We start from the raw sequence: 11,611 nt of genomic DNA, 5'->3' as shown, positions 1-11,611 counted from the left end.
GTGAGGAGTTGTATATTTGAGGTAGAAGTGGTATTATATTACATTACATTACATTACATTACATTACAGTCATTTAGCAGACGCTTTTATCCAAAGCGACTTACAATAAGTGTATTCAACATAGGTATTCAAGAGAACTACTAGTCACCAGAAGTCATAAGTGCATCTCCTTTCTTAAACAAGCATCTTAAAGCATAAACCAGAGCAAAAGTACAGAAACAAACTAATATGAATACAATAAGTACAACAAACTAATATGAATACAATAAGTGCAACAAACTAATATGAATACAATAAGTGCAACAAACTAATATGAATACAATAAGTGCAACAAACTAATATGAATACAATAAGTGCAACAAACTAATACGAATATAATAAGTGCTAAGCGGGAGGCTCAGGGTTCTTCTTGATGGTATCAAACAGATGTAGGTGTATGAGTGTATATTTGTTTCGGTGGCTTCAAATCCTCACAAAAGGATCCAAGATTTAAAAATGTTTTTCCCTTCATGTCTTTGTTTTTATTGCTGCTAGTTTTATAATAGGAAAGATCAGAGTGATGGTTTAATATTTAGTTCACTTTATTGGATTTAATCACTTTTCATACTTGCCTCGTTTTAATTTATCTCATGTTTTTTTTACATTGTTTTTTTTATACATACATTTTACATTTTTCTTTATCTTTTGTTATTAATATTTATCAGAATTAATATTTAATGATTTACTTTCTGGAGCTGCAATCGGTTTTGCTTTTGTGTCCACTGACATAAGGAGAATGAAATAAATGAGATATAAGTGGGCACAAATGCTGAGATTAGAAGCTGCTGCTGCTTAGAAGGACTTCAGGAGTTTGACCCGTGTTCAAAACTTTTCCCGTCTCCCTCGAGGGATTATGTGAGATGGGGACATGTCAGAGAGAGAGAGAGAGAGAGAGAGAGAGAGAGAGAGATGGAATAGTAACTTGTCAAAATCCAATTATTTCTCATTTTGTTTTGAGCTAATGTTGTTTTGCCTCCGTCTTTGCCAGACTGCAAAGAGAGGCCTGTCATGCTACATTTAATACAGACTGCTGCTTCTGACTTTTTCCTCATCACTCTGCTCTGAGCATGCCCACACACACACATACTAACCCATACACACACACACACACACACACACACACACATACTAACCCATACACACACACACACACACACCACACACACACACACACACACACACACATACTAACCCATACACACACCCACACACACTCCCGGGGCAGTTGCACTGGTCCCTGTCCCCCATCAGTGATGTCCCTGCTTATGAATTGAATAATTCAGGCCGTCTTCAGTGTTGACGCCGGGTCGCTGAAACTTCCAGAAATGACTAGCTCAACAAAAAAACAGGATTTTCTGTCCGAGATTGAACGAGAAGAAGCCAAAAGTGCAGCACTAAATAGTCAAACACACAAGATACAGAGCAAACAGGAGCTGAGATATAGCTTCATTGTGGCTGGATGTTTGGTTTTTATGAGTGAGTTGGTGAAACTTAAGGGTAATAAATGTCTTAAACTGCTTTAAGCATTTTAGATATCCTGAGGTGAGAAGTCTTAAACCCTTTCACACAAATATTTTTGACAAGCAACAACAAAAAAAGTTATTTTCTGATCATTTTCATTTATTCGATTTTTTTTAAATAATTGTATTTTAATTTATGTAGCTGTTTATGTATATTTTTATATAATTTTGCTAAAGGTTTAATGCTCTTTCACGCTACGAGGATTATAATGTTTAACATGGAATAAAAGTGTGTGGGAGTCATTTAATCCCCCACGTTCCCAAATCCTCCATATATCTCATAAATCACAACAATAAAAGAACAATACAAGAGTGAGGACACGTCTCTCTGCACATGCATTGTGTCTAAACACATGTGATACATTCTCTGACTTTCAAAACAAATTCATTGCATCCACTTTACAAAAAAAAAAAAAAACAGCTTTCGGGATTACTGTATAAATTGCCGTTCTCCTCCACCGGCTTCAAAATAATAACATCACTCGTGCCCTAGAATGACTGCTGCAGTGAGTTATGAATGTATTTCATATCTCATCATGCAGATAAGCCAACGCCCCTCCAGTTTCCATTTCACCCCCCCACTCTCTCCCTTTAATTAAGTCTCTCCCTCCATCCCTGCCTGCTCAGCATACTCTCTCCTCCTCCTCCTCCCCCAGTGCCCCCCCCCCCCCCCCCCCCCTCCCTCTGTGCCACCGTTATGTATTTTTAGCCCTCCTGTTCTAATCTTAGATCCCAGCCCTGGAGGAAAACCAAGGAGCGCTCTGCGATGCGGGGGCGTGATAAGTGTGCACTTGCCTCGTGTCGGCGGTGTGCCTGTCTGTGTGTGTGTGTGTGTGTGTGTGTGTGTGTGTGTGAGTGAGTGGGTGTGCAGAAGTTTGTTTTCTTTTTTCCCATCATGCATGTGTGATCAAGTCATGCAGAAGTCTGAGAGCACAGGGCCCGCACGTGAGAGTCGATGTATGTCAACTGTGTGCGACAAGAATGAACAAAGTGCTCTTATTTTATTTAGTTTTTGCTGTGTGTGTGTGTGTGTGTGTGTGTGTGTGTGTGTGTGTGTGTGTGTGTGTGTGTGTGTGTGTGTGTGTGTGTGTGTGTGTGTGTGTGTGTGTGTGTGTGTGTTTGTACAGTATGTGGCACTACGATGTTCTACTCCCAGCATGCTTCTGGAACAACACAAGAACCCAGTGGAACCGAAACTATTCTGTAATATCCCCCTTTTTTTCCCCCCTGTAGCACAGATCAGTGCACCCAGTCGACTGGTGGTTATTGCGCATCACAGACTTTTCCCCCTCATATATATACATTTCTTACATTCATATGCAAACACACTCTCCTGGGCTCTGCTGGTACCAGGAGGGTTTCTGCACACATAACCAGTATGGACATCTGCAGCCCAGACCAAAGATATGTGCAGCAGCTTGTGGCATCTGGAATGGTGCATCCTCTTGACACACACCGATATTTGCACACATTTTTAACCCCACTCACACTCTGCGGTATAAGCATGCTGCACCCGTGAGGACCGCACGGGACTGCAGTGGAAAAGGAGGAATTGAGGAAGAGCAGAGCAGTAAAATGAGCCAAAGTTGCCTCCCTCCTCCCTCACCTTCATCTCTCCTCCCCCTCCTCCTCCTCCTCCTCCCCTTGTCTCTTCTCCTTGGCTGACTGCGCTATTTATATCCAGCAGGATCCAATCTTAGCTGCAGCTACGGGGGACAACCCGTGCTTCCCCCCCTGCACTATTTTTAGCAACAGCACGGCTTCAAACAGCAGCACTGAGCTATTCTGGTCCCACTGCTGCTGCTGCACCAGCCAGAGGCGCAGGATGTGTGTGTGTGTGTGTGTGTGTGTGTGTGTGTGTGTGTGTGTGTGTGTGTGTGTGTGTGTGTGTGTGTGTGTGTGTGTGTGTGTGTGTGTGTGTGTGTGTGTGTGTGTGTGTGTGTGTGTGTGTGTGTGGGTAAGAAAAAAGCACTTCAAAGCTTGGCTTGTGAACTTGTGAAGCGTGCACGGATCTGTGTGTGTACTTTACAGTAGTGGTTGCCGAGGTCATGCACAGCTTTTACCAGAGAGACCCCTCTGAAGGTGTCTCTCAGGATACCCATTAGAATTTCACTTTCTATTTGCACTTTGGAGGCTGCACACATTCAGAGGTGTGACTGATCTGGTGGGTTGTGTCCACGACTCAAGAGTTTTTACTCAGTTTGTTGTTATAAAGAGAACCTTTTTTTGATTTTACAAATTCCTTTTGACTTTGTAACAAGATATTTTTCATGTTGTCATTTCCTCTGACTAGATACCAAAGTATTCCGCTTTTACAAGTAACTTTATCATCCTATATCACAAAAAAAGGTTTGTCATTTCTTAAAACCAACTTATGTCGTTTGATGCTGATGTCATTTTATACAGTCGGCTGTGCCTATGTGCATTTATAAATAAACACCATCTATGGACCACACTAATGCCACCTGCAGACCTTTTTTCTTCAACCCTTAACTGCACCATTTTTAGTCAACCTAGTCCCCACCTCCAGACACATTAGCCTCTAAATACCTATAAGTGACAAAACTACAAATTTTCCTTTACCAGTACTGAATATTGGCTGATATTTACATGACCCATTCATGCATAAAATTTGTAGAATTAGAAAATCTTTTGTTTTAATTTTTCCCCTGCATCTTTCATCCAACTTTCTAACACAAAGTTTGAGAAAATCCAACAACACTATTATTAACTGGCAAACCCATGGCCACAAGGGGGCAGTCTGATCAGTTGAATCAATTAAAAATACTTTATTTTTCTCCAAGGAGCAATTTGAGTCGACAGGCTTTCCAAACATAAAAACACAAGTCTTAAATCTGTGTTATATTACTCTCTGTCCTTCAGCGCCGTGCGTACTCACGTCAGCCCCGTTGCCCTCGCGCAGGTTGTACGTGAGGTCGTGCTGAATCTCGCTGATGAACTTCTGGGCGTACTCCGGGTAGAGGCGGAGGACCTCGCGGAGGCCCTTGAGGCTGATGTACTGCAGGTCGCAGTAGGTCAGGGCCTTGACGTTGGCGTTGGTCTTGATCACCTGCTCCTTCGTCAGGGAGTCCGAGCCAATCAGATCTCCTTTACCTACGCACGCAGAGAGACACACAAACACGTCTTAACGTCTTTGAAGCGGTGGATCAGAGAGAGGGAGTTTTCTCTAGCTGTCTGAGCCTGAGGGAATCAGAGAGTGAAAATAAGCACACAGACGGTGTGAGCTGCAGATCATCAAACACAGGAGATCAAAGGAATGGACCTGCAAAGCTATTCCAACAAATATGGGTGGGAGAAGGTGATGTGTTGAATGGTAATTGTACACAATATTACTTTTATTTATAAAGATATACAGCTGCACAAAACAGCATTTAGCATAGTTAGTATTCCTGCAATATCTGTATTTTTTGTAGAAACGAGGGTAGATTTTGGAGAAAGAAAAACACTTTAAAGAAGTATTCCACTGATTTTGCAAATCAAGATCAATAGTCTTGTGAAAACCTCAAGTCTCCTGTTAGCTCGGCCCCAGACCTCTGAATTTCTGTCCACATCTCATGTTTTAGTTTCCTCAGTTGAAAAACAGCCGAGCCAATCAAAGCTTTGTGCTATAGCCAGAAAAAAAAAGAAATCACAAAATAGCGCTTACAAATTAACAAGTTGATGGGAAGGACACATCAGTACTAACCCCCAAAACAGAAAACAGCTAACATGAACATGATTTGAAATTTCTGAAGAAAAAACTGTTCTTGTAACATTTGAAATAGTTAATAATAGAATTTTTTTAAAGGAGTTGAATCGGCAGTCAAGGCTCTATTAGTGAAAGAAGATGAAACAGCAATGAAAGTGGAAACGCAGAGTGAAGTTAAGTGAAAGTTATGAAAGTTCAACAACTAATGGATCTAAAATTGTCAAACTAAGCAACTGAAACACTTTAAACAATTACAGATGAAAGCATGCCAACTGTTGATTGACATATAAGTGCTTAAAGCAGTTGAATTCTCAATATATTTTGAAAAAAAAATCCCTGATGATGTCACCGGGGTTGTCTTCGTTTCAGCCTGGTAACTACAATTTCATTACCAGGCAGGGAGATCTACTTTTTAAAAAAATCTTATTATTGAATTAAAGGTCAGGATATCTGGATGGATGGATGGATGGATGGATGGATGGATGGATGGATGGATGGATGGATGGATGGATATCTCTACCTCTGCTATTTGTTTATTTTCCTCTTTTAATTGTTCTCTAGTGAGTCCTCTTACCCTCTGGAGGGGCAATGCTAGATTGCTGGAATACTCTTTTAATATACAGTATAACTGGACATTACAATTTCAAGTATGACTTATTTGTCATGCTTCATTTCAGTTAAAGATGGGTTTTTCTTTTCTTCTGGCTCTACTTCAGCCACAAATCCATCAGAGCGTCCGTACAGATGAGATTCTTTAGAGTCATTATCAGATTCAGAAGGAATTTTTCTTGCATTTCTCTTACACAATAATAAGAAATAACAGCGAGGGACAAGGACAACATAGCTGGACGAATAAAGGTGAGGAATAAACAAGACTGTTTCATAAATATTATATAAATAAAAAGCACCAAAAGCCTACAATAAAATAATAAATAAAACATATATTTACAAGCCACATGCTCTATATGTTGTAAATAATACAAATGCAAAGAAATAAATATTGAATGGATATACATACACAGTATGTACATGTGCGGATGTACGTATATATACTGTATATACATCATGTAGGATTGACATTGATGTACATATAAAACAATTTGTGCATTACATTTAAATTATAATCTATAACTGCAGCAGTGAATATACAGTATATTTGTGTTTGAGGGTTATTGACAGTGTTTAACAACCTGTGTTTGGCACCATTTACCATTTTGTTTAAGGTAATCGTTTTTGAGATGATTATTTTTTTATAAAAACCCCAATGAGGAGTGTTTTGTCAGTAAATTCAATGCCGAGACGTTGAACAACTAGACTGCTGGGAGAAACAAAGCCAGGGTTTTATCGAAGAAACCAAACAGTGCAGTAAAAGTATGCAACTGTACAGTATATATGCAGTATTTTCATTGAGACTATTAACTGAGCACACAGCATGATGTCAAGTAGAATTAAAATAAAATAAAAATGTAGTTCGTAATGGCCGACTTTCTTTTGTTGTTAGGTTTTTGACAGACAAAACCCACTGAAGTATTAAAAAAGGGAAAAAGTCAAACTGTGTCGAGGCTGCACAGCAAGAGAGCTGAGAACAGAGGAAGCGAGTAAAAGAAAAAGGGGGCTGCAGAAAAACAAGAATGAACATGGAACATGGAAAGGGAGGCGGGGGGGGACCTGAAATGGGTGATGGAGTGTGGAGGAGGTCTGCAAAGATGGAGGAGGAGGAGAAGATGAATGAAACAAGGATAAGACAGGTGACATTAAAGAGAGCGACACAGTGCCGGAGGTGTCTGCAGACTGAAAAGTGAGAGGTAGGGTGAGCAGGTCTTCCACCTCCATCCACCTCCATCATTTCTTAAAACCCTCCCCTACTCCGTCTTGTGCTTCTGCTTAATTTTGCAGGATGGGCTCTTTACATGCTCCGCTTGTCTCACTTTCTTTTTATCACATCACTCACACATCTGCTCCCCCACTTGTTTTTTATTTTTTCATGCCCACACTGCAGCTCGACTCCAGTTGTCCTTTGTTGTGCATGATGATGGGTGGCGACGGAGCCCAGGGCGACAGCAGGCGTCAGGGAGATAATCACAGCAGAATGTTAAAATGAGCACGAGGTGAATGCTTGAATGTGGCATTTAGGAGTGTGAATTTTGTCTGGGCTACTTCAGTGTGTCTGAGTATACGTGAAAAGAGACGAGGGCTCTTGTGAATAGAGCAGGGCCCTAAAACCACAAACGTTTTCGGACCAAACAGTTCTGGGGAGTCCCTGAGAGGAACTGCCCACTGGGGGAACGCTGAAGTGACAGGCTCTCTTAGCTTTTTCTAGTGATATAAGAATATATAATAAACTCTGTAACATGCCACAATCATATGAACACAAGCAAATTAGACGCCATTACAGAACCTGTTGCTTTTTCAGTTTGAAACGCATTCTTTGACTCAGTAGTCTTTGTGCTACTGGGTGAGGCTTTGTGTTAACATTACTGGGTTAGATTTGTGGTACTGGGTTAGACTTTGTGCTAATGTTACTGGGTTAGATTTGTGGTACTGGGTTAGACTTTGTGCTAATGTTACTGGGTTAGATTTGTGGTACTGGGTTAGACTTTGTGCTAATGTTACTGGGTTAGATTTGTGGTACTGGGTTAGACTTTGTGCTAACATTACTGGGTTAGATTTGTGGTACTGGGTTAGACTTTGTGCTAATGTTACTGGGTTAGATTTGTGGTACTGGGTTAGACTTTGTGCTAATGTTACTGGGTTAGATTTGTGGTACTGGGTTAGACTTTGTGCTAACATTAGTGGGTTAGATTTGTGGTACTGGGTTAGATTTTGTGCTAATGTTACTGGGTTAGATTTGTGCTACTGGGTTAGACTTTGTGGTTAGATTTGTGGTACTGGGTTAGACTTTGTGCTAACATTAACATTAGACTGGGTTAGATTTGTGGTACTGGGTTAGACTTTGTGCTAATGTTAGATTTGTGGTACTGGGTTAGACTTTGTGGTACTGGGTTAGATTTGTGGTACTGGGTTAGACTTTGTGCTAATGTTACTGGGTTAGATTTGTGGTACTGGGTTAGACTTTGTGCTAATGTTACTGGGTTAGATTTGTGGTACTGGGTTAGACTTTGTGCTAATGTTACTGGGTTAGATTTGTGGTACTGGGTTAGACTTTGTGCTAATGTTACTGGGTTAGATTTGTGGTACTGGGTTAGACTTTGTGCTAATGTTACTGGGTTAGATTTGTGGTACTGGGTTAGACTTTGTGCTAACATTAGTGGGTTAGATTTGTGGTACTGGGTTAGACTTTGTGCTAATGTTACTGGGTTAGATTTGTGCTACTGGGTTAGACTTTGTGCTAATGTTACTGGGTTAGATTTGTGCTTAGACTTGCTAATGTTACTGGGTTAGATTTGTGCTACTGGGTTAGACTTTGTGCTAATGGCTTAACTTGCTATAGAGTAGCTCCCACTTGTTCTTTGGCTCAGTGGGTCATCAATGACTTAACTTATGGACTCACTGTTGGTCTATTTGTCCACCATTTGTTGTTGTTGTCACAAGCTATTGTTTTGTTTTTTGTGTTGTCTGTTAACATGGGTGACAGGTTTTATAAAATGGCGTTTGCTGCTTTATTGGCTGATGTGTACGACCAATCACCGTACACTTTCACTAAATATTGAACTATTCTATTAAATGAATAATCAAGACTGACAAGCTGAGCACAACTGTTTGCACAGTCATGCCTTTTAAACCTCAAAGCGTCAGTAAGAAAAATGTGTGTGCATGTGCTTCATAATTAGTAACTAGCGGGCCCTTCAAGAAAGCGTGCACTGCCGACTGATGTATCTACCGGAAGACACGGTCACACCATTAATTTAATTCTACGTAATCCATCCATCCATAAATTACACTGATTTGGCGTGATGGCCAAAGTGAAGGTCAATTTACAGGCTGGAAATGAGTCTCGCTGTCAGTTGGCCCAACAGGAGACTGATCAACAACATGTTTTGTGTGTCATGCATTAAAAATGACATTTTCAGCGATGCACAGTAATTTCAATTGTCTGATGTATAAAAGAAAGAGCAGCACTACAGCCATAACCAGCTGCAGTCTACACTATACTAGCTCCAAAGGATATTGCTGGTGGCTGGTGTGTGTATGTATGTGTGTGTGTGTGGACGTCTGATTGAGCGTGTGTTCATATTTCCGAATTAGTTAACATTGCATGATGTGCAAAAGGTCTTCATCCGTGACTCTAATTGACTGAACGCGTAGTTGCACTTTAACACTCAGCAAACTGTTTTGGTCGGATTGGCCAATAGTTGGAATTGAACCATTTTAAATGAGCACATACGCAGTAGAATTCCTGGAAAAACGCTGTAGATGCAGGTTCTTGGTAGAGGCCATGATGGTCTGTACCAACAGCTTCCAGGACTCAGCGGGGCTCTGCTCCATCCGCACTTCACCATTAATAATCAAGGTGCTTTAATAATGTAAAATCTATTCATTATTAATACCAGCACAGCACACTCTGTCTATTGATGTGTGTGTGTGTGTGTGTGTGTGTGTGTGTGTGTGTGTGTGTGTGTGTGTGTGTGTGTGTGTGTGTGTGTGTGTGTGTGTGTGTGTGTGTGTGTGTGTCATGATCAAGATCAAATAAGGGCCAGGGGCTTGGCATTTGAAGATAAATCCACTTCATCTCACGCACACAGATGGACACACAGGTAAGGATCATTAACTCACTACACACACTACATTTTGACCTTTTGCGAAAACTGACTTTCATGACGTATGCATCCGTCATCGCCACGCCGACAAACGTACATGAAATCCTCCCACTCACCTTTCTCCCTCATCTCTCTGTCTATCACTTTGTCCATTACACATTCACACAAACACACCTCAGGAAAGCTCGCCGAGTTTGCTGGATTAGTGTTGCAGAGGCTTTGAAGCACATCCAGGGGAAATTAGATTTCAGCCTGCGAGACAGCCAGCCAACTAAAGAAATTATTCTAAGCTGTTGTCACAGGTGCGACATTGTGTCTGACCAGTCAAATTCCAATTTGCAAGGTTTATTTCAGTGCCAGTTGATTCTAACTTTTACTGCTGAATGTTCATTGATTTAGATTTTTTTTGTTCCTTAAATGTGTTGTGTGTCTGCAAACATAATTAACTCACAAATAGCATCCGTTTTACCAAAGCGATTAAGAGAGAAGGAGTGTTATGTAACGCTCTTTAGCCAGATTCCTATTGCAGATTTGCAGCATTTTGAGATTCGGCAGTAGAAAAGGCTTTTTTATTTAGTTTAGATATTTTTCAAATCAAAACTCTCAATATAAACATTCATGTTCACCTTAAGATTAGTTGGAATCACTGTGGTGATCCCTGAAATCTTAGGCATGTGGTAGCTGAACCAATAACACACTAGCAATCAGCGACTGTATATAAGAAGTGGAGGTAAAAACAGTGATGTCACCAATTAGTCGTTTTGAAGCCTCAAGCTGGGCGAAATTGTTGTCGCCATTTTGGAGTTTTTTTTTTCAACCAATAAATGGAAGTTACCATGTTTGAAAAGCGGTGGAGGGATGTAGAGACGCAGTATACAGCTCTGGATCATAATTTACTAAATGAACATCATTCTGTATTAAAGAAGACTTGAATCTAGCGTTGATACCATAAACTCATGTTTACAATGTTTACTGAGGGAATAAATGAAGTGAAAAGCAGGGTCATTTTCTCATAGACTTCTATACAACCAGACTTCTTTTTTCAACCAGTCCGCATTGGCTTACTCTGCAATACAGGAGTTTGCCGCCTTCTTGTTTTTTTGTTATGTTGAAGTTGCCTCCCAGCTGCATGCAAATAAACATCATTCACAGCCATTTGCAGTTATATACTACAGTTTATTTTCTTTCTCCACCTGCATTGCTATGCACAGGACTATGTGGATGGCATATATAATTACAGATCCTTTCAAGATTTCAATTTTAATGGTGTCATAATTAAACTTAAAGTTAACCTTTATGTTGTTATGGCACACTGATTAACAAGAACATTTAAGGACAAATTATAAAAAAAAGTTGTTGAAGTTGTTTTTAAATGTCATTTTTTGATACGTGAGCATCAAAAGCAAAATGTCATTCCATGTTCATATTATATATACTATATATATATCAAAGGATCTGCTACAGTTGATAACACTTGTTCTAAGTGAGGATGTAACCTGACTACCACTTTTGTTCCTGTTATAGTTTGATAGGGCTCCAACACTTAAAAGTAATTATATTTACTGAAATGACTGATGCTGTCGTTGCAACTGTCACGTCTAACAGAAGAAAAAAAGACTCCAGTG

General features: G+C 40.2%; 1 protein-coding gene across 1 annotated transcript in view; it reads right to left on the bottom strand.

Moving 5' to 3' along the window:
* The window catches only part of kcnh3 (potassium voltage-gated channel, subfamily H (eag-related), member 3), a 130,277-nt gene that overhangs the window by 5,153 nt on the left and 113,513 nt on the right, over positions 1 to 11,611 (bottom strand). The window contains 1 exon segment of the mRNA XM_054615018.1: positions 4,459 to 4,673. Coding sequence (XP_054470993.1) covers positions 4,459 to 4,673 — 215 coding nt within the window.

Source organism: Anoplopoma fimbria, chromosome 16, assembly GCF_027596085.1.
Source record: "Anoplopoma fimbria isolate UVic2021 breed Golden Eagle Sablefish chromosome 16, Afim_UVic_2022, whole genome shotgun sequence".
Classification (NCBI taxonomy): Eukaryota; Metazoa; Chordata; class Actinopteri; order Perciformes; family Anoplopomatidae; genus Anoplopoma; species Anoplopoma fimbria.
This window is presented reverse-complemented; position numbering and strand designations above follow the sequence as displayed.